The sequence below is a fragment of the Prionailurus viverrinus genome, chromosome C2, assembly GCF_022837055.1.
Source record: "Prionailurus viverrinus isolate Anna chromosome C2, UM_Priviv_1.0, whole genome shotgun sequence".
In the NCBI taxonomy this organism is placed as follows: domain Eukaryota; kingdom Metazoa; phylum Chordata; class Mammalia; order Carnivora; family Felidae; genus Prionailurus; species Prionailurus viverrinus.
The window spans coordinates 9961130-9984207 of record NC_062569.1 but is presented as its reverse complement, the minus strand read 5'-3'; the positions used below and the strand labels follow the sequence as shown (position 1 = coordinate 9984207).

The 23078-nt window shown below is 55.7% G+C and overlaps 1 protein-coding gene across 5 annotated transcripts in view; it reads right to left on the bottom strand.

The window, feature by feature from the left end:
• Positions 1-23078, bottom strand: part of VIPR1 (vasoactive intestinal peptide receptor 1) — a 41545-nt gene that overhangs the window by 2207 nt on the left and 16260 nt on the right. For 2 of the 5 annotated variants that reach the window (XM_047876535.1, XM_047876539.1), the window contains 10 exons: positions 16663-16769; positions 15127-15233; positions 14562-14694; positions 12311-12464; positions 11728-11788; positions 11460-11526; positions 10995-11086; positions 8423-8552; positions 8145-8186; positions 5980-7426 (listed from right to left, as the gene is read on the bottom strand). In XM_047876535.1, coding sequence (XP_047732491.1) covers positions 7235-7426; positions 8145-8186; positions 8423-8552; positions 10995-11086; positions 11460-11526; positions 11728-11788; positions 12311-12464; positions 14562-14694; positions 15127-15233; positions 16663-16769 — 1085 coding nt within the window. In that variant the 3' untranslated portion in view covers positions 5980-7234. Of the gene's footprint in view, positions 1-5979; positions 7427-8144; positions 8187-8422; positions 8553-10994; positions 11087-11459; positions 11527-11727; positions 11789-12310; positions 12465-14561; positions 14695-15126; positions 15234-16662; positions 16770-23078 lie in introns of those variants that run through there. The other 3 variants (XM_047876536.1, XM_047876538.1, XM_047876540.1) reach the window with 3 other exon arrangements.

Genomic DNA, 23078 nt, shown 5'->3' with positions numbered 1-23078 from the left:
GGAGGAGGAGGGTGGAAAGCCCATCTTAAGTTGGTGAATGGCAAGACCGAGAAGGGGAAGAATCTCTCAGATGTGTCATGGTCTCATCCTCTGGGATGAAATCTTGAGAGGGGGGAAAAACCCTAAAAAGCGAAAACAGAGGGGGCAGGCGTCTGTCCCATTCCGCATTTGGAATCCGTCTCCCAAGCAGCCTGTGCCCCTTAGGTGGCCCCACTAGGTAAAGACAGTAGATGGGTGGATTTGATGGCTAGAAGGCTGTAGTGAGCACCACCAAGCCTCTCTCAGCTCCCAGAGGCCTGGCAGGCCCGCCAGAAGCTCTTGCATGCTCCAAAGGGTATGAGGAAGGTGGCCGAGTTAGAGCCGGTGGGCCTGGCATGTGGCACCGCCATGGTTAATGGTGAGGTGAGGGTAGCTCACACCCAGGGCTGGAGAGAGGCGTGACTGAGGGGCCAGGGTGAGCCAAGGCGGGGCCGGATTTGCCAGGGCAGGCCCTGGGGCCCCAGCCAAGAGAACAGGCTATGAATACCTTGGCCGCAGTGAGTATCCGTGGAAAGACCCTAGTACAGAGGGTCGCACTGCCGGCAGGAGGCCACATACTGGACTTGCTGCCTTGTAGCCTATTGACCTACTTTTTCCAGTTCTACAGGAAAAACCTGTTCCCCACCTCATCTATCACTTTCTGCCCAGAGCTCCTCCGAAGCCATGGTGTGGGACACCTGCAGGAACCCATTGACAACTCATGCGTGGAAGTATGACGATACTGACATGGCAGACCTGGAGTGACAGATGGTGGGAACCAGCAGTTAATCCTGACCCTCAGGACTCTTCTGAGGCGTGTCCTGCCTGTTTCTCATAGAGGGAACCAGTAGCCACACCGGTGACCAGTGCAATAACTCACCACCATTTTGGCTTTCCCCGTTTCCCTGTTTCACACTTCTCTGTCCCCAATTCCTATTTCTTGATCACAGACTCTTATCTCAGGCTCTTTCTGGTGACACGGGCTACAAGGCCACCTGAGCCTCTGTGCTGCCACCATCCCCGTCTGCCCCTTCCATATTCCTGTGTGTTGCAGGGGCTGGAATGCTGAGGACTACCTTTCCCAGCGCCCCCTTGCTGCTGGGGATCTGGATGCAACCTAGGCCCCACCAGAGGAAAGCACCACAGGAGAGAGCTGGAAGACAGAAGGGAGGCAGAGGCCATTCTTCCCGCAGTGTGGTGGCTGCTGGCTGGGATCTGGCAGACAGGAGTTTTCACAGCAGCAGGACACTGTTCCTTCCATTTTCTTGTCACAGCTTAATGGGTGTGCAACCAGGATGTTGACAGTAATTTCCTGCAAGGTGGCAGCTGGGGTAGTATGACCTACCACAGGGCAGACGTGTGCCCTCACTTCCATGGCCCTCACAGCCAAGGCGCTGACTCCATGCCTCCAGACCTTTCTACATTTAATTCCCTACATTCAATATCTTTCTGCACAAAGTACCTAGAGTCTTTTCTGTTTTGTGCACTTATTCTGGACTGATGGGACTTCCTCACCTCTACATTACACACCTCACACTACTATACCACCAGGCTCAGATGGAGGGATGCTGACAGGCCACAAATTTACCCAGAGAAACATCCAGAAAGAGAGCCAGCAGCCATCCCTCCCTCCTTCCTTATTAGATCAACTTTCCTTCTGGAAGTTGCAGCCAGGCCTTGGGTATGTGACCTGGTCCCGGCCCAGAAGCCTGAGGAAAGTGTGCAGAAGATGGGTTCTGGGATAGTTTATCTTTCTGATAAATGGAGACACACAGGAAACGTTCTCTCTGCCACTGGATGGAGTTCTGTGAGAACATGATGCCTGGGGTAGTGACAGCCATCTGCAATCACGAGGGGGTACGTCTGTGATGAAAGTCAACATACTGAGGAAGGTAGAGGGGACAGACAGAAAATACTAGGTTGAGCCACAGCATTAACCCTGGAGCTGCCTACTTTTACTAGGCATTACCCAGGTGGGACCCTTTCCCTCTGAGCCACATAGAGGCCGGTGCAGAACGTTTCCCTTTCTTGCACATTGACATACTGGGACCTAGGGATACTGGGACTTGTACGAGCTGGGCTGGGACCAGGGTGAGGTAAGCAAGGCATTTGCCTCAGATGCAAATTTTAAGGAGGTGGCAAAAAACTCAGTAATCAGGATAAACAGTTTTTTAATGCAATACTTCAAAAAAATCAAAGCTAATGTAAAAAATACACAATGAACAAAATATCAAGATTTTTGGAAAGAGACTAAAGAGTTAGTGTCTCCTGCTAGGTCTGCTCTGCCTGTTTCCGCACAGGGCACTCTTGATGAATCTCACCTATGACAATCCGTATAACAAAGCGGGGCTCTGGGATTTTAAGACCTGGGTTCATGGCCAGGCTCTGCCAGTGACTTGCTGGTGATCCCAAGCAAGTTCCTTCCCTTCTCTGGACTCTGGTTACCCCCATCTGTCCTGCGTGGAGGCTAGGGCATTGCCAGGATGGTCTCCTGACCCATCTTCCTCATCCCCATGGCCTGCTGAGGTTACTGTCCCTCTCCTCGGGAGGCTGTGTCTCCTGGGCCATTGACTCCTGGCTATTAATATCTCCACCATCCCCGGCCTGATCAGGGTGTTTAATGACTGCCAGCTGTGGCTCTGGCCCCCTCCCTTGGGAGAGATAAGAGCAGTTCCTGTTCCCACATAGGGAGAGTTGGGAGGAGGCAGGGTCATTTCTCAGGAAAACAGGCCCTGGGCAAGTGGTGGGAACAGAGGGGCTGACTCTGACTCCTTCTCCTGCCTGGCCCAGCACTGCCAGATGGAGGTGCCTGCAGATACGGACTCCCTGTGCCCCCTGCCCCATGGGGGCTGCCCAGGCCTCCCCACTCCTGCCTGGGCCTTGTCTCTTTCCATCCTGATTTCAGTAGCCTTGGGGCTCTCCCCAGACATCCCACAGACATTACATTCAGCATGTCCCCAACCAGGTCATCTCCCCAAACCCCTTCTCTTCTTCCTCCCTCACACCTGGATGATGGACTGGCAGCTTTTCTTCAGTTTGCCCCTGGGGCCCTTCTCAGGACCCAAGACCACCCTCATCCCCTTGGCCTCATTTAAGAAACCTCCACTGGATTCCTGCGGCTAAGGGCCCACCCCAGGCACCTGCTTACTTGGATTTGGGTGTCCCTGGCACCCATCATGCTCTCTTGGGACCTAGAGACCCCTGCTTAGTCTTTGGAGAAAACTTGAGGTCTCTTCACCTGGGAGGCTGCTCCCTATCCATTCAGCTGGCACACTGGCCACCCTCCTTGTTCAGCCTGTGCCCCAGAGTGACAGGTACTGTCCACATGGTGGCCTCTGCCATCACAGTGATGGTGGCCCTCTGCACCAGGTTGGACGGGGCTCCTTGCTCCTCTTTCCAGGAGGTGCCCACCGGAGTTAACTGGACTTTGTCCTCAGGACCTGGGGTCAGGGCTCAGTCAAGGGCCAGGGCCTAATCTGTGCCCTAGAGGCCCAACTCTACAGTTGGGACTGGGACAGGAATCACTGTGTGCCACAGAAGTCAGGGGACTGGGTCTAGGGACTGGGCTCTGGGTCTCCCTAATCTCCTAGGCTGTCCCTGGGGTCACCAGTCCTGTGGCCTCACTACATTTTCCCTCTTGTATTTCACTCTGAAATGGAGCTGAGGAGAGAGGCCTGCCCTCTGTGTCACCTGGCCTGCTACGGAGGGGCCTGAACCCTGTGATGTTTGGGTCCCAAAGGCCGACCTTGATGAAGTCCTTGAGGTACCCACCAGGTGGCGCTAGAGATGAGCTGGCCTGGCCTGACAAGTGCCTTGCAAGGCAGGAGAGGGACTGGGGAGGTTGGGGGGAAGAAGGTGTGCAGGAGAAATTCTGCTCGTGGTTATTCCCATTCCATAGGCACCTGGGGATGTTTGCTCCTGGCTTCTGTCCACCCGAGACAGTATTTCAGCTTCTCTCTGTTCCTGAATGCCCAACACTGGACTTTTCACCTACTCTCAGGGCAGGACCTCACCAGTGTTCTCCCTTTTGCTGCCCGTGTCTTGCGTCTCCCCACATTTGCTTCATATGCCACCCTCCTGGCTGATCGATCCGGTCTCCCCTGGGCTCTCTCCTTTACTGTGAAGCTATGACTCACTAACGGTGGGATTTCAGGCACTGTGGTGGATGGGCTGGGTCTAGCTTGGAGGGTGGTCCCTCCTGGCCTTCCCATAGCTCAGGCAGCCTGTGGGGTCACTGATTTGGGAGGCAAGGTCCTGCCCATTCCTCTGCAAATGCCCCACTTCTTGGATCTCTTGACTCCTCCCACTTCTGTTTTCCCTCCTCCCCTTACCCTCTTCCACCAGCCTGAGCTCATCTCTCAGTTCCAGAGAACTGTTCTTGTTCTCTCACAGCCTCCAACCTCTGTGCCTCCCTCGGTCCCCAGTCTGCTTGGGGATCTCCCTCCAGTTGCTGTCCTCCCCTAGCCCAGAGGACACAGCGGGTGGCAGAGGGCTCTGGACAGCCCCTTCCTCATTAGCCACCCATGCCTTAGCCAGGAGCTAAGCCTAGCGATCCCTCAGGTGGAAAAACTGAGGCCCAGAGATACAGGGAACTGCTCAAGATCTACAAGAATATCAGAATTCGAATCAGGACTAAAAGAGTAGGGCTGGGTCTTCTGGACCTTACGGGTAGACATCTCTGGAACCAGTTTAGAGAAGCACTGAGCTGGGGAGGCAGGGAGGGAAATCAGACAGTGACATGGCCCAGCTGGGCGAGAGGAGCATGGCCCTCCCACCTGTTCCCTATCTCTTATCCCCATGCCTTGGAGTAGTAGGGATGGGAGACTCTTGGGGAAGAATAGAACAAGTTCCGGGTGACCCAAATGCCCATGCCCAGCTCTCCACACCCCATTGGTGGTCACCACCATTGGCCCGGGCAGAGGAAGGGACGGTGAGTGCTGGGAATGCGCTCTCCAGCAGGCCAGAGAGCGGCTGAAACCAAAGGTAGGGATATTTCCTTCTCTGTCCCACAGCTGACCATGCACAGGGCAGGCGTGACATGTGACTCTAGACGGAGTTTGCCACTGTCAGACCTGCTGGGCCACTGGTCCAAGGGTATGTGCCTGGGGCTGCCCCTGCCCTGGGTTCACGGTGACTCTGATCCTGGCCTGACCACCCCTGACTCAGGCCTCCTCAGCATGCTGGTTTGGTTGGGGCTGTCATTGGGTGACGGGTTCTGGGATGGTACTGAGTAGGACAAGGCTTTGAAGGAGCCTTGTAAGCAGATCTGAGGCTTTGCCAGCCTATTCTAGCTTCTTTTTACCAGCTTGGCATCCCTCTCCTGCTCCCAAACAAGACAACCCCTCTGCAGGTTTGCAGGAAGTGGAAGCCAAGGGGTCAGGCAACGGCTTTGGAGGGAGACCTCTCTTGCCAACTGAAATCATCTACTTTGCCCTATTGCCTGTGTCTAAACCATTCCACCAGTCGTATTGGCTCTGTCACTCATTTTGGTGACATTTCTGTCCTCTATCTCTTTTTACCTGAACCCTGGGCAGTGTAAACATGGTCAGCTTATACCCCATGCACCCCTGTCTGCAGGAATCCCTGTGGCCTGCAACATGCTCCCCTTAACCATTTCTGGGACTGCGGCAGCTCGGTCAGCTGTTCTGTACTAATCCAAGAATAGAATTTCCTTCTCTTGGTTGGATTTAGAAGGTCAGGGGACACAACGAGAACCTAGTATAACTTCCCCACGCTCAGAAGACATGGGATACCATTCAATGAGACATGGGGTGAAGGCCTTTAGAACTCCGCGCTTCTCCTAGAAGTGTAGGATTCCCATCCAAAGCCAGAAGGGTGGTGACAGCTGGCTTCAGTGATGCTTTCGACCTCCCCTCCTCTGAATGGGGGAAAATGGCCGTAAGTTGAAAGCTGGTCCCCGTTTTAGGTCACGTGGGAACATCAACCACCAGGGAAGCCAAGCCGATTCAACCCAACATTTATTGTCGCACAGCCTGTTTGCAGTCCTGAGGGGATCTTCTGGCTGGAGTGTGGGCAGGAAGCCACGTGGCCACAGGGTGCAGGGTAGGCACAGGATGTTATTGACCACCAGGCTCCTGTCCAGACAATATGTGGGCTAGAGGACTTCTCAGCCACACTCCAGTGTGGCTGGGGTGGGAATGGGATTGCAGGGATGGTAGCAATAATATCAGTGGTGATACAAATAACTAAGAGGATGAAGCTTGTTACAATATATAAAAAGCAGCAGTTAAGAATTTGTGCTTTCATTTTCTCATCTGACGGATCTGAGATCGAACCCTACCTGTGTGACAAGGCGAGGCACCTCTCTGTGAGACTCAGTTTCCTGACCTGTGAAATAGGGACAGTAGTTCCCACCTTGCTGGGTTGATGGGAGGATTAAGGGGCGCACGAGCGCACATCTCTCAGCCTGGTTCTGATAGTTGGCACATAGGTGGGCGGCCAAGGGAAGCTCCCACTGCCTGTAGGGATGGCAGGGCTGGTGGCAGTCTCGATCGTTCCAGCCATCCTGGGACCACTGCACTTCAGCAGGGACTATGGAGATACCTGTGCGCCCCAAACTAAACTCCCTATCAAAACCACACCCGTCTGAGGCAAACTCCTCCACTGGGAAGGGCTGGCAGCTCAGAGGATGACGCTGGGGGAGGCGACCGCATCTGGGAAGAGATGCCTTAATGGTAATGCTTAACCCAAAGGAACTTGACGCAATGGTGGAACTTCAGGCTCCGTCGAGGTGGTGGTGGCCGGTGATCTTCAGGGGCAAGATCTTTGTGTCCTCGGCGCACACCACGATCCCGCATTCATTGTCCGAGGACGGGCAGTTGCCTGCCTTGGACGGCGCCCGAGAGCCACCAGCGCCGAGTCAGGGGACAGTGTGTGGACTTCTTGGCCCTGCTTGGCGGACGAGGACTTTTCGGGGAGGAGTCTGATGGCTGAGCTCCACCCCACGTCTCCTCAGGTGGGAGCCCCCGGCGCACCTGCTTGCAGAGAAGCGGCTCCCGCATCTGTGCACCCTACTCTCAGACAAGCGCAAGGGCAGAGTTCTTGAGGGGCTTCCGGACAGTGGCCTGGGGACCGGGGCAGCCTCCGAGCCCAGGGCCGGGGCTGGCCTCGCCCGGGCAGGCCTCGGTCCCCGGTGCCGCCCGGGGTGGGTGGTGCGGACGGGAGGAGCCGCCGGGGGCCCCTGGGCGCCTGGCGGTCAGACCAGGGAGACTTCGGCCTGGAAGCTGGAGGAACGGCGCGCGCCCGGGCTGACGCGGGTCAGAATGGAGACCTGCGTGCTGCATGTGGCCCCGTTGCTGCCTCCTGACGGGTGCTGGTATTTAGGGTCCGAGCCCAAGAAGCCCTGCAGGTGCCAGCGCCTCCACTTCCGCCGCAACTCCGCCTGCACCTGGGGAAAGGGAGGTATTGAAGCCCGCCCCCAGTAAGCCTCCTCCACTGCTGATCGGGCTGCTCTGGATTTAGGGTGCCGAGCCAGCCAGTCAAATCCTCCTGGGGAGTCTAAGTTGAGAGACCCGGATGCTACCTAGGCTAGTGCACAGTGGGACCACTGGGGCCCCGGGTCAAATCAAGGCCTTGGAGCCACAGGCGGTAGGAGGCAGAGAGGATCAGAGAATGCAGTCGGGGAGGGGGAGGGGTACTGCCTGGGGGTGGCTGAATCCCCATTCCCCTGATCGCTGCCCTCCAGCTCACTCGCGCTCATCTGAGTGGATGGATTTCTGTGCTTTGTAACCAGGCTCCACGGTAACTCAGCCTCCACCGGCAGTCCACCCCCTTGCCCCTATCCCCACTTGCTGGACACAGCCACTTAACCAAACCGATGTGCACACAAATCCCAGGTGTGTGTGTGTGTGTGTGTGTGTGTGTGTGTGTCTTAAAATGCAGATTCTAAGTCAGCAGGTCTGGGGGGCAGGGGGCAGAAATCAGCCTTTTTAACCAGGTCCTAGGTATGTGCCATCACCTGTTTTCTAGTCTGACAACCACACTTGGAGTAGCAAGATTTAACCCATCCTTGCTCTGCACTTATCCCATTAGTGTTTCCGCACCTTGAAACCTGAGTTTCAACCTGAGTGCTATTGCCTGGCCCCCAAGGTCTGGGAGGGGCTTACCTCGCCATTGAGGAAGCAGTACAGGATGGCCACCACAAACCCCTGGGGAGGAAGGGAGTAGGAGAGGTGAGGTGGACAGACTCCAGGAGCCCCCCAGCCCCTGTACCACCCCTGGCCCTGGTCCTTACGTTCCCCTGATTAACCAAAGGGCAAAGTAGGTGCTTAATCAGGACTTATCACAGTGGGAAAAAAATGGAATCCAGTGGCAAGGGGTCAAGGCCCCAGGCTGAATCTCCTGAAAGCCTAGAGAAGAATGCAGACTGGTGGATGGTTCATACCTGGAAAGACCCCATGACGAGCTCAAAGACCATTTTCACCTCAGCTGTAAAGTTGTTGGGAAAGAAGGCGAACATGATGTAGTGCACTCCAAACAGGGGGATCAGCAGAAGAGTAGACTTGGCCAGCCTCCTGGGGACAAGAGGGAGGGCAGATAGTGCGTATAGGAGGTAGGGATGATGACCAGGATGTGTGAGGACAGGCCACTGGCTCCTGGAAATATTATGTGCACATGTGTTCCTGTTCCATATCTGCAGTGCCTCTACCCTCCACCTCCACCCCCTCTCCAAGTCTCCTAGCCTAAAAGGAAGCATGAAGGAGAAGGAAGCTCTCTTTTCTCACCCTTCTGGAGGAGAGACCATAGAGGAGGTCAGTGCTGAACCCTGAGGATGAGACATAGTATTTCAGGGTCTGTGGCAGCCAAGGGAGAGATGTTCTCAGCTAACAGGAGATCCTGGTTCCCCCTCTCCTGGTCTCAGTTTCCCTAATCTTTACAGTGGGGGTAAATGTATGTTAAATATGATCAAATTACAGAAATGGGCCTCACTGGAAACTCAGAACTACTTTGGGTTTTATAAAGTGCAGTGCATCCACAAGAGACTAATTCTCTACTAGGGATGAGGACATTTGGGAAGGAAGATTTTGTAATTGGGGTGCTGACCACATATGCCCAAGGCCACTTGGGAGGATGCTGGGCACTCCGGTTTATGCCTGGTTTAGTCCATCTTTGGCTTCTCTGCCTGTCCACTTCTCTAGAAGTTGCCACCTTTTCTGAGATTGCGTCCCTTCCTCCCTGGCTCCCCACACCCATACACACACTCTCAGCAGGCTCTGAAGGACCAGCTCCTCCTTCTCCAGCCTTGTGTGTTTGACAGGGTCGATATTCATTCTAAATGACTCATCCCTCTCCTGTGCAGCAGGGCTCATCCTGGTTCAGGCCTCCCAACCACCTGACCTCAGCCGGTCCAGACAGAGTGAACTCGCGGTTCCCTGGCTGGGAGAGGCCTGAGGGCTGGGGGTGTCCGCCGTGATCCCTTCTGCCTCGGAAGTCAGTCCAGGGAAACCTAGTGCTGGGCCCGAGGTCCCCCAGCCTTGCCCCTCCTGCTCCTTCCTAGACCTGGGTCCCAGCCATGCCAAGATCCTGAGCACTGCCCACCCCTTTTGGGCCACAAATCTCTCCCGCATGCCCAAGGCTGACAGATGGAGGCTTTCTTTAAATTGAAGGCTTATGGGGAGGTGGAGAGTGGGAGCCGACAGCCCCTCAGCGGGGAGCCCCATCTCCTATTCCCCCCACCCCTCTGCCTGCCGACAGCTGCTCAGTTTCTATCTCACCCACGTGGACCTGGTGATGACCGGCTTCCTTTGCCTCAGATTCAAGCCCTTTGGAGCAGTTGTGCATTGGGGCAAACCGGGCCCCACAGGCAAAGCAGAGGATAAGGATGCCCGGGCCTGATGTACTGCCCCTTGGCAGGCTACAGGCCCTGTTCTCAGACTGGAGGGGAAGTTCCTCCTACGCACCCAGCGGGGGAGAATGCCGTCACACCAGGAACGTGAGTCTTAGTCTCATCAGAGAGAATCACAGGATTCCAGAATAGAATCCTAAATCCAGCAGCTCGTGACATTCTAGCTAAGAATCTTAGAACCACAGCACAAGACTCTCCAAAGAGAAGCCAGGCCAAGAACGGTCCAGAATCCCAGGACTGGGCGGGCCTTATGGGATGCTCCAGGGTTGTCCTGTCTCTGCAGCACTGATAATCAGTCTCTTGTTCCCATCGGTAGGCATGCAGACCCCTACTCACCTCCTCACAGCCACCCTGTCCGTGTTTCTTTAGTTCTGGCTTCAAGCCCTGTTCTCATGAAAACCTTCCTATTTCTCCAGTCTTGCCTAGAGCAGAAGACAGCCCTCACACCTTTCCTTCCAAGCAAGGAGCATGACCACTGTCCCAGGGACACTGTGCCCTCCCCCCTACCAGGGCCATGTGCTCCCAAATCCTTGAAGAGGAGGGAGTGAGTGTCAGTTTCCTTACCTGTAAAATGTGGACAGTTTATAGGAGACTGTGTGGATGACATGAGATGATATGTGGAAACCCCTTAGCACACCTGGCATGGAAACTGCTGTTAACTATTCCTGGGGACTACTTAATCCTATGTGGCTATCTTGTTGTTCAGCTGGGGGCTCCCCCAGGGCATCCATCTACTGTGTACTTACTGTGTCCCTTTTCTGTGCCAGGCCCTTGCCAGGGACTGGGCACCTGGTGTGAATAGGGCACAAGTGATCTGTTGTGTTCTCAAGCTCCCTGGCTTGGCAGTGGATACATACCTGGGGCAGATCGCTTGCTAGGTAAGTGCCTGCAGGGGAAGCGGGCACGGGGTTTATGGGCCTGGCAAGGGTAGGGAGGGATGGAGCGGGGGACACTTGTGGGCTGAGCCAGGTCATGGGGGGTGGAGGTGGGCAAGAGCAAGGTGGCTTTTTGGTGACTCTGGAGTCACCTGACTTCCTGGAAAACTTCAAAGACACGTGGGCAGATTTGGGGACGGGGGATGGGGACAGCAGGGAAGCCAGAGCATACTCACGAGTATGGGCTGCTGTGACTCTTGCCAACATCTGGGGACTGAAGTTTCTGAACCAGGATCCGGATAATGCAAATAAACAGGATAAAGTTCACCTGGTGGATGCGGCCAAGGTTAGTGGTCAGAGAGGGGAGGCTGAGGGGTCCAGCTCCCCAGACTGATGTCCTGGTTTCTTCCCCAGGACCCTGCTGTCTATCCGTCTTCTCTCTTCCCTAGCTCTCCCCACTTTGGGGGGTCATCTGGGAATTCCACTTCACATCTTGAAGGACTGGCCCTCCCCGTCTGTGTTCTTTACCCTAGAGGAGAAACTGATGGGGAAAAGGATGGGGATGACCCTGCCCCGAGTCACTGGGAAGCCTCTGTTTCCGTTGTGATCCTGACACGAATTTCCTGTGTGACCTGAAGTCAGTGGACTACCCGATCTAGGCCTCAGTTTCCCCATCTCTACGTGGTGGGAGGAGGCCTTACCAAGATGGAGGTGAGGATGGGGGCCTTTATGATCCACCAAAATGAGGAGTTGATGGTGTTCCAGCATCTGGATAGGGCATGGTGGGGGAGAATGAGAACGGTTGTCCTCAGCCAGGGTCAGAGGCCCTCCCAGGTGCTCCGGCTCTGCCCCCGAGCCCTTTAGAGACCATAGGCCCAGAGTCTGTGCCTCCCAGCTTCCCTTCATCCCACCTAGGGGATCTGCCCCAGATGATGGCAGCCTGGGGGAGGGGGCGGGGTGGCAGCTCACCCAGTATCCTCAAAATAGAGCCTGATGATTGTCCACACAGTGGTGAATATGCTGGGCACCCCTGTCAGGGCCAAAGAAAAGAAAAAGAGAAAAGGGCACAAGAGAGAGATTTAGGAGAGAGAAAGAGAGAGAAAGGGAGGGAGAGAAGAGTGGGTTTCCGGGGCTGCCACCTGCGGTTGCACAGGCCGTTCACTGTGCAAACATGCTTGCTCTACTGAGGGGGTGGAGCGCTATGCCCGAGGGGCTGTGTCCCCCTAAAGGGAGGGTCTTTTTCTCAATTTGACAGGGGCACTTTGCAGACTAGCAGTGGCCCTGCGTTTCAAGGGCTGAAGGGGAAATGGATGCTCACAGAAACTCTCTGTCCCACAGATCAGCTCTAGTTTCAGCTGCAGCCTGAGGGCACCTACCCTGGGGTCAGACACTGGGGCGGACTTTTGTCAACTCTTGGCCTAGAGCCTGGTAGGCAGGACCGGCAGCCCAGGGAGACCTACGAGTGCAGGCAGGGTTGGCACCCACCCCCTAGTGAGCTCCCCAGGCCTTGCCCCTTCCGTCCCCAGCCTGGCAGCCCTCCCTGGTACCATACCCCAGCCGATGAGTATGTACCCCCAGAAGTACTTCCGCTCAGAGAAGAAGGAGACGGCCAGCAGGGTGTGCAGGTAGAGGCCCTCCACCAGCAGCCAGAAGAAGTTGGCCATGATACAGTACTGGAATAAGACCATGGCTGCCTTACAGCTCACCTGCAGGGGGAGGAACAGAGAAGGGGCTCACTGGGGTCCCCTGCCTGCCCACATCTCCGTTTGGGGCAACAAACACAGGCGCAGCACGGCCAGCTTAATCTCTTTGTTGTTCTTGCATTGTCCCTTTCGAAATGTACCCGGTGGTTTTCCCATTATCCCTGATTTTAGATCATCTGATAGTTGGGGATAAGTTTGCAGATTTAACGATCCATCCATCAATTTATCATCTATTCATTTTCCTTCTATATGTCTATCTACCCACCTACCCATCCAACCATCCATCTGCCCACCTATCCGTTTATTTACCCACTAGGTGTTCTACCAGCTCACCCATCTGTCTGTCCATCCACTGATCATTTATTCATCTTCCCGTCCATCAGCCCACCCACGCACTCACCTACCTATCTCCCCATTCTTCTACCTATCCACCTACTAGCCATCCTCTACCAACCCACACACCTAACCAGCTATCCATCCATTCATCCAACCTCCTATCTACTCATCCACCCCTCTACCTGTCATCTACCCAATTTTTCCTACTTTACCCATCTATCCTTCCACCTGTACAGCCATCCACGCATCTATTTACTCAGCATCCGTCTACCTGCCCATTCACTTAACCCCGCCCCCACCTACTCATTCACCTTATTTCAATTAGGATAGAAGGTAGCTAGAAGAGGTATGAGGAGAATTCTTGCTTGGGTTTGCAAGGGTTCCCTGAATATGTGGGGCTGTAGGCTATGGGCTGTGGAGTGGGGCCCTGATGGAAGTGTTGAGGAGAAGAGGCAAGAGGAGGCAGAAGTAGGGCAACTTGGGGCTCTGGGTGGCCCACCTGGCACAACTGGAGGACCTTCGCTGTCCTCTGTTCTCTCCCAGAAAGTTTTCCATTTCAGATCAAGCCCCAATACCTGTGAGCCAGAACTTAAAGCCCTCCCCCCTCCGGGAAGCTCTCTAGATTCCACTCCTTCCTTTCTGTGCCCTTGGCTTTGAGGCATCCTCAGTAGTCTGCTCTCCTTTTCCTGTGGCTGCAAGCTCCTTCAGGTCCCACTTCAGTCCTTCCAGCTACAGGCGGGCCTGTGTCCCCCATCCTCCCCCACTTGCCTTGCAACTAGAATAGCTCATCTCTTTAATAGGACAGTTATCTGTGCTTCTTGCCTTAGAAAAGCTTCCGAGAGCTGCTAATGAATCAGAAAGCCGGTCTCCACAATTATCCTTAACAAGTGTGCTGGAGGCTTCCTGGCTTCTCCGGGTCCATGGCTCATGGGCCCCAGCTCCTGGGTGGGATCCTCTGAGGAGCTCTGGGACTGTCCAGAGTGGCCACCCTGCGTTTCCCTTCCTTCTTGTCTACATGCCTAAGACTCCACCATCATAGGTCCATTCTCTGAGGAGAAGGTATTGCTGACGCCCAAAATAATGCACTGCCCCTGGGGTAGGTCCTCATGAAGCAGAGTCACTGGCCACAGGAATGGGTAGGAGCCAGGGCTGGTCTTGGACTCTCTGTCTTAGCTCCGGGGCACTCAGGGAGGGGGTCCTGAGCTCACAGTCATTTGGAGATGGACCCCTTAGTGACGGGCAATTAATTCCTTAGACACTGTCTTAACTTCCCTTCCTGAGGAAGGCCCAGAACGGACTGATGGCAGGGGAAGAAGGGAAGAGAAGGGCTGTGTGTGTTTCTGGACCGAATCCAGGTGGTGGTAGGGGTGGGGGAGTAGGATGGAAGCTTGGAAGTCCTTGCAAGATGGGGAAACTGAGGCAGGGAGTTCCCGAAGATCACTCTGGAAGTTAGCAACAGAGGAGGGACGGGGGACTGTGGACTCTGGCTATGAAGCGTCGCATTTCCCACCAAGGAGAGGCATCCGTCACAGGCAGGGGCAGGTCTGTGAGCTCCCTCCCAGGTGGCTAAGCACCACTTCCTGTGGCTGGGAGGGGGGTGGGATTCAAGGTTGGGTAGGGGTTTGGCCATTCTTGGGGAGGGAGAGGAGGAAGGAGAGGAGGAGAAGAGAGGAAGAGGGGAGAAGCAGCAGGTGGAGAGGGACTGAGATTGCAGAAGGTAAAGGCGAAGAGGGAGAGGGAGGTGGGCCTGGGCGGGGTCCTCACCGAGCCCTTGGTGCAATAGTCCACGTCCTCGCTGTTGAACAGGATCAGGTCTTTGATGAAGACAGCGGTGGCCCTCAGGATGAAGGATATGAAGAGGTGCATGTGGATGTAGTTCCGCGTGCAGTGGAGCTTCCTGTGCGAGGCGGGCAGAGCTGGGAGGCTGAGGGGGCCTCGGACCCCCCATTCCAACCACACTGTCCAGCGCTCGAAGCAAGGGCAGGGTGGGGGAGCATAGGGCTTCCAAGGGCAGGCCCCGCCCCCAGGTACAACCCTGGCGCAGCCTGGCCTCCGAGTGCCTCAGCCTCCAGAGCCTGCCCCACCCTCTGGTGCCCGATCTCCAGGTGCAGGGCCATCCCACGGGGACTAGGCCGAGACAGGTGGAGAACTTTGAGCAGCCTGCTCTCTCCAGGGGAGGCTGGCGTGGTAGGGGGACAGGGCAGGGACTCTATGCTGCCTGGGGGTGACAGGGAAGGGGGCCAGAGCATGACTGGGCCAGGCTGGGCTCGAGCACAGGAGCGACCTGGCTAGGTCTGCTCTGAGGCTTGTTGCTGTGGCTGGACCTCACCTGAACAGGCTCAAGATGGCTGTAGCGACCAGAAGGGCAGCGAGGGACAGGCTGTGGCCGACGGTGTAGATGGTCTTCACAGAACTGTAGAACATTGACTGCTGCTGCTAGAGGGAAGAGGGTGGCGGGGTTGGGGGTCTTAGGTGGGGCTGGGGTGGGCTCACCTAGGGGGTATTGGCAGGGGTGCGTGCCTTATGCACCCTGCCTCCCATCCCTGCCTCGGCAGATGAAGAGACTCCAGGGTCCCAAGAGCAGCTGAGCCGCCCCCTCCAGTCCCCGGACCCCTGACACCCCTCCCCTGGGTTTCCACAGACAGGACAGGACTGCTTCCCAGGGCGGGGCGGGGGTTGACTTGAACCTCCTCTCTCTGCTCTTTCATGAGGGAAATGTCAGTGACGGAAAGAGCAAAGACCTCACGCGTTCCATGTGCCTGTTTGTTCATTCTGCAGTCATGTGTTCAGCACCCCTTCCGTGCCAGCTTTGGGCACGGCCCCCCGGCGGCCCAACACTGTGCCCTTCAGACTCCACATGAGGACCTCCCGCCATGCAGCGAGAGAGCCACACAGGGAATTAGAATACTAAAGACGACACTGGGACAATTTCCCTTCTGGGGCTCTCAGAGGCAGGGGTCAGCAGGAGGAGGGCAATCTAGCCTTTCTGCAGGGGGACGGGACTAATCTGGAATCCAAAGGCTTCTGGCTGGCCCCTCCAGGAACCCTCCCTAGGGACATGTATGCAGATCCTTGGCCACTGGGTGAGTCCCTTGTTTCTCTCCACGTCCCACACCCTGCTGGAGAACAGGCAAGTGGTTAAGTGGGATTTGGGGGATTTAGATCCTGCCTGGGGACCTGGTGGGCTTTGAAGGCCTCTGAAGAAGTTGCCCTTGTGGGAGGAGCAAAAGCTCTGAGAAGGGTGTCTGGGGGTGGGACAAACGTCACAGCAGACGGACACACACACATACCCACGACCCCACACCAAAGCAGTGAGGGGGCTCCTAGCTGAGGACTCCAGTTATACTCTCGCTTCCCATCAGTATCCCCACGTGGCTCCGGGGCCCACATCTGCACAGCAACCATTCATGCTTCACCTGCTCCAGGGCATATGCCTGTTCTGGGACTGAGGACCATGGTCTTGTCCCTGTCCCTGTCCCTGTCCCTGACTGGCTGCTGAGGATCTGTCCCTCAGTTTCCCCTCTGCATGAGATAGGGAGATGATATCTGCCCTCCCTGCCCCTCTAGGGCTGGAGCAAGGCTTCCATGAATCAGCGGGGTGGCCCGGCCGGAGGGCCGAGTGCTGTTTCAGCTTTTGCCACTGTGTGTCATCCTCATGAAAGTCCCCTTCCTGTTCCCTGTCAGGGACAGAGAGGGGGATGAGCCCCTGGAAATGCAGGCCTGGCAAGGGAGGAGGCTTGGGGAAGGCAGACCCCACGAGTCCTGGCTTCGGCATAGACAGCGACCTCACTCCTTGCTGGGAGAGGGTGGAAGGGGCCTTGCAGGCCAGGGCACTGTGGGAGGGCAGGGGCGGACTGAGGCCCACCTCTTCCAAATCTGATGCCTTGTCATTCAAGCCACAGGCAATGGGGTAGGGGCCAGGTTCCAGGTGCGTCCAGCCCTCGTTGGTGCAGCTGCGGCTCACGTTGCGGCCTGGGTGGGGGGGAAGAGGGGGAGAGGAGAGAGGCTGAGGCTGGGAGCAGGTGAGTCCGTGGAGTAGGTATGGGGCCGGGCTGTTTCTGAGCTCAGCCTTTCCCCGGCACCCCCAGTTGTATCAGGCTCCAGCGGCCCTGACCCAGACTCCCAGGGAGCTGCCGGGGCACTTGGGGGCAGGGAAAAGCTCTTCCAGGGCTTGGCAACACGAGTGACAGTCAGAGCAGACATGCCTGGGCTCAGCTTTGCCCCTTGTCGCGTCTGAAACTGACCCCGGGTGCAAGACAAATAAAGCGATTTTTGTCACGGCCTGAATTCTGGGTACAGAATGACCCATGGCCCTTGTCATGAGCTAAATGTTCACTCTTGTCACAGGGCCACAGGAGCCGGTGTGGCAGATGGTTTCTCTGTCCTGTGGCTGGGCCTCGGGACTCCTCCTGGGTCAGCTCGCCTGGGCCGATGGGCCTGATTTCCTCCCACACCTGGTGTGGCTCAGATGTGCTGTTGGAGAGGGACCAAAGGTGAGGCCGGAAGTGGGGGTGGAGGGCACCTGGTTAAGGGTGCAGGTCTGAAATGCCCACGAATGGAGAAGCAGGGAGTCCTGGCAGGGAACCTGCCCGGGCAAAGGCACGTGTGTGCAGGGAATGGAGCTACAGGAGCTTACGGCTGAACTTCACTGAGTTCTCCACTGTCCTTGGAGGCCCAAAGCTGTAGCGAAGGGACAGGGCTGATGAGAGTGCCTGTGACCTGAGGGCTACCTTGAGGCTGCCCACTCTCTAGCCCTGGAGAGGAGTTGAATAGAAAATGGGTGAGCCAGGGGCGCCGGAACGTCTCAGCCGGTTAAGCGTCCAACTGTTGATTTTGGCTCAGGTCATGATTCCGGGGTTGGGAGTTTGAGCCCCACATCCGGCTCTGCGCTGACAGTGTGGAGTCTGTTTGGGTTTCTCTCCCTGTCCTGCTTGCTCTCTAGCTCTCTCTCAAAATAAATAAATAAACTGAAAAAAGAAAAAAGAAGAAAAAAGAAGGAAAATGGGTGAGCCAGAGAAGATCCCGTCCCTCTATCCCAGGACTCATTAAGGGGGCACTGGAGTCCGGGGCGAAAGCTGGCTTATGGGGGAGGGGAAGGGGGAAAGAGGAGGAGAAGGAGGAGGAGGAAAGAGGGAGAGAGGAGGGTGGGGGTGGCAGGAGGAGAGAAGAGGCAGGAGCAGGAGGTGAAGGGATGGAGGAAGAGGGAGGAGGAGGGAGAGCACAGTAGGGAAGGAGGTGAGGTGAAGCTGAGAAAGAAGATGGGTCCTGACGTCCTTGCCCTAAAGCTCCTTCCTCACCAGCACCACAGCCACTGTCCCCATCATCACTGGTATCGTCACTGTCACCATCATTAGTACCGCCACCAGCACCACCACGATCGTCACCATCACGGTCACCACCATGGTCCCCATCACCACCACCAGCAGCATCGGCAGCAGCAGCAGCAGCAGCAGCTCCATCACAAAGACAAGTTCGAGAACTCTTCATTCATCAGTACTGTACAGAGCAGTGTAGGCTCAGTGTCTCAGTCCCCTCCACCCTCCAGTGAGGAAGGGAAGCCCAATTCACACTTGAGAAGTGAGGCTCCAAGTGGTTGGTCACTTGCCCAAGGCCACACGGAGAGAAGAGGGTAGAAGCAGGTGTGACCCCCAGAGTCTTCTCAGCTGCCCCCTTGCCCCCGTCTGCACTGAAGGGACCTGGGGACTTGTGTCAGGTATCCAGGTGCAGAGCTGTTGGAGACGTCGAGCTGTCCAGAGAGCTCGGTGGGGAGCGGGGGGGGAGGGTGTCCACCGTGCATGTACATCCACTATTTCTAAACTTGGCTGTGGGCTTGGAATATACCAGGTGATTCCCTGTCTGCTATTTCTGTTAATCCTCCTGGCTGCCATTTGAAAGAGGTTCTTAGCACCCTACTTTATGGCTGAGGAATTGAGGGACAGCTGGGGGGCTGGGGACAGTCAGGGAGGACTAGCTGGGCCTGGGTCTCTTGCCACTGCGCGGTCCTGGAGGAAGCAGGAGGGACTTTGCTGAGGAAGAGGCACTGGGCTGGGCCGGCTGCTGATTCGGCAGCCCTTTCCCGCGCAGGCCTCCCGAGCACACTGCTGCAGGGGGCTCCCAGCAGGAGAGAGAGGTCCTCCTGCTGGCCCTGCTCAGCTCCTTAGCTTTCCCCCTTGTGGCCCAGGCGGGCTTCGACCAGACCGTCAGTAAACCGCCGGCCTGCTTCAGCCCCAGATCTAGGGAGCTCACCGTGGGCCCCTCCCAGGATCCGATTCTTGTGTGGACTTCCCCCACCAGCCTGGGGCAAGTAGAAAAAGGGGACAAGGTCAGATCAGCCAGCCTTGAGGTTGGGACACTAATGCCTCAAGTTTTGAGCTCCACTCTCACCAGAAGGACCAGGGCCTCATGGGCCAGGCCCATGACATAGCAGGCACCTGGTACCATGAATTAGGTGCCCCATCTGTATCTACACAGCAGCTTCTCATGCCTTCTGTCGGGGGGTGGGGGGGGAGGCAACAAACAGTACTGTGTTAAAGCTAGTGATTAGGAGCTATTATTAGTTCCACTCAAAGAGGGGGATGCCAAGGCTGAGAGTGGTGACCTGCCCATGGTCACACAGCAAGGAAGCAGCAGGCTTGGGATACAGACCTGGGTTAGCCTGACTGCACCTTTCTGAACTTCCAGAGTGGCCGAAGGGCCACCCTGTCCCCTGGAACCCTGGCCGCCCTGGGTATTGGGGGGAAGGCAGGGGATAGGGGGACATCTTCAAGGTTGGGTGGCCTCTTTGAAGAGCCCTGGGACTGGGGCCCAGGTCTCAAAGGGAACTCTTCCTGAGGAGATCTCAAAGGTGGCCACCATGGGACCCCAAGACGCAGCCCAGTCCGGCCCTGGGAACCAGCAGAACTTGCGTGTGTAGAGGGTGATATGCAGGAAGGAGTCTCTTCCTGCTCACCATGTCATGAAAAGAAGTCACAGCCACCCCTCCACTCTTCCCTGGGCCCTCCATGTGAAAAGCACGGCTCAGTGACTAGAGGTAGAAATCGGGCATTCATTTCCTTCCCACTGCCCTCTTTCCGCCCCCCCCCCCACCTCACCTCAGCCACGAGTCCTGCCCCAGCCTCCCTTCCTCACCACCACCACCACCTTATCTCCTCGGAATTAGGTAGGAGCCTCCTGATGGCTCTCCCTGCTTTCCTGTCCCCGCTACCCCACTCCCAACCCGAGAGAGTTGGAGAGATTGTTCTAAATCCTCTATGTGACCGTGGTGCTCTCCTGCTAAAAGCCCGTCCGTGGTATCCTGTCCCAGACAACCAGGGCAAACGTCTTAGGTTGGCATCACAACTCTCTTATCTATGGCTTCACAGTGCAGGTGGTGAGGCGGGGAGAGGAGGTGTCCCTTAGACCCCAGAGACACAGTTAGCAGCCTGTGTTGAATTTTCTCAACCAAATTAGCGATCCTAGTTTTTTCACTCTTAAAAAATGTCTTTTCAAATATTTAAAGGTAAAAACACCACAGACGAAAGACATACAGACCACGAATTAAAGGATCAGGTCCCCGCAAACATTTTGGTCCCTGGATGAGCAATCCCTTGCCTGGCCAGCACTCCTCCCCCGGGATGTTTACCCAGCCCGGGAGATGACTTCTTTCTAACTCTACCGTCTTTATTCTTTTCAGGTGTCCTCAGCCTTCCCTGTAGAACTAGGTCCCTTCCAACCCTTCCAGGGAGGACACTCCTTCCTCAGTCCTGTCACCCAAAGGGACTAGAGTTAGGGATGGTATTATTCCTGCTTCACATTTGCCTTTCTCTCAAACTTCCCTCTTTGGAGTTTAAGGTCACTGGCTTACACCTTCCTCCCAGGAAAACACACCTCTTTCCCTTACATTTTCAGCCTCTAACTTAGTCTCCTCTTTCTCTCCATCATTTTCAGAGGCTAAGGCACCAAGTACAGCTGTGCAGGTTGTCCACTGCACAAGGGCATCTGGCTGATAAATGGTGGGGGCTGCAATCTATTTCATATTCAGCTTGTCACAAGGTGGCTTCTGGTGACAGGCTGACTCTGCCTGAGGAAGGGCTACCTTTTTCTCATCTGCACCAAGGCACCATGTGGGCCCCATGGAGGCTGGCAGCCTCAGGGTTAGCCAGATGGTGGGCTGCGGTCCAGATTCTTATGTGAAGTTGCTGCCTTGATAATTCCAGCAGGGACAGAAGGAAATGCCGTCAGGAGGAATGCAATTAGCAGAGTGTCAGGGAGGAGCACAAGTAGCAGGCACTTCCAGGGAATCTGAGAGAAGGCTGGTTGCAGGCTCTGCCGATTGGACACCTGAGAGCTGCCAGAGGAGCTCCTCACCTACCCACCCAGGTGCCGGGTTCCGCTGGAGAGCTGGGCTAGGTGGGGGCTGGCCTGGAATATGGCACATCTGTGACTGCTCCCAGACTCCCCAGGGAGGGCACTGACACCTCTCGTTCACTGACTGCCGAGGCCACAACACGGGGCCCTGGGGGGAAAAACCAGCCTGCCCCGAAGAGTCCCTTTGGCCCACCTCCTGTCCCCATTGTACAAACAGGGAAACGGGTCCAGAGAGGGAAAGGCCACCTGAAGTAAGAGATGCCCAAGAGTCTTTCTGCTCAGTCTCTGAATTCTTTAAAAGATTTTTTTTTTAAATGTTTATTTAAGAGAGAGAGAGAGAGAGAGGAGACAGAGCACGAGGAGGGGAGGGGCAGAGAGAGAGGGGGAGAGAGAATCCCAAGCAGGCTCCAGCTGTCAGCACAGAGCCCAACGTAGGGCTCGATCTCACAAACTGTGAGATCATGACCTGAGCTGAAATCAAGAGCTGGAGACTTAACCAACTGAGCCGCCCAGGCACCCCCTCTGAATTCTACTCTGGGTCCTGCTCTTCATTAATGCTTCCCCCTCCAGACCTGCTCCTCCCTCGGGTCCTCCCCCTCTGGACTTGCTCCTCCAAAGGATCCTCCCCACTCCAGACCTGCTCCTCCCTGGGATCCTCCCCACTCCAGACCTGCTCCTCCCTTAGTCTTCTTTTTTTTTTTTTTTCTCCCTTAGTCCTTGGTGAGTGTCTCAGCTCATCAAACTTAAACCCCAGAGGGGCATGCTGGATCTCTCCGTCCCCGCCATGAGCCTGGCACACCCTTCATGGGCAAGTTTCCCACTTCTCTCCTCTGCCACCCACACTCTAAGTCCGAACGATTACCACTTTTCAGCTGCCCTGTGAATGGGTCTTCCCATGGCACTACCAGAATCCCTCCTTCTCATGAAAAATCTGAATTACTGGTTAAAAACCTCAACCTAAATTGGACTATGTCAGTTACTGGCTTCAGGCCTCCAGTGGCTTCTCAGTGAACTTAGGAAAAAAAATCCCAAGTCCTCAGTCAGTGCTCAGGGCCAGCACGGTCTGGCCTCTGCCACCTGTCTCTTTCCTCTCCTCCCTCCCCTGAGCTCTCTCTGCTCCAGCCGCCCTGGCCTCCACTGCATTGCCTTAGTGCCCATCCCACAGGCTGCTGATTCTCCCTCTCAGTGATCCCCCAGCCCAGGATCTTTCCGGCCTCCAGGTCCTCAGACAGAAGCTGCAGTAGCACCCCCTCGGCAAGCCCGTCCATCCGTGAACACCTGCCTTAATGTTGTGCCTTACCCCCTTCTCCCTCCTGGCGCTTCTTACCATTTGTGACACGTGTTTGTTCTCTTGCTAAATGTCTCTTCAACTAGAACGTTAGGTCCCTGTGGGCAGATAGCATGGCTGTTTTCATGCTGTGTTTGTCTAGCCCATGCTTGTCATGCTAGTAGATGTTTCATAAATATTCACTGAATGAAAGAATGGCTGAATATATGCAGGAAAGGTTCTTTGGTTAATCAGTAACAAGAAAGCCCAGTTCCTAAAGAGGCCCCTCTTCTTTTCTGCCTTCTATGGGAACATTCATTTAAAAATATGATAAGGTGTGGGGCACCTGGGTGGCTCATTTGGTTAAGTGTCAGACTCTTGATTTCAGCTCAGGTCATGGTCTCACAGTTGTGGGATCGAGCTCTGTGTCAGGCCCTGTGCTGACAGCACAGAGCCTGCTTGGGATTCTCTCTTCCTTTCTCTGCCCCTCCCCTGCTCATGTTCGCTGTCTCTCAAAATAAAAACAAACAAATAAACAAACAAACAAACATGACAAGGTGTGTAAGCAAAGCCCAAAAGGTCATCGGCTCCAGGCAGTGAAAGACTGAATCACGACCAGCCCAAGACAACGGGGAACATGGGAGCCATAATTAGTCCTGTATCTGTCC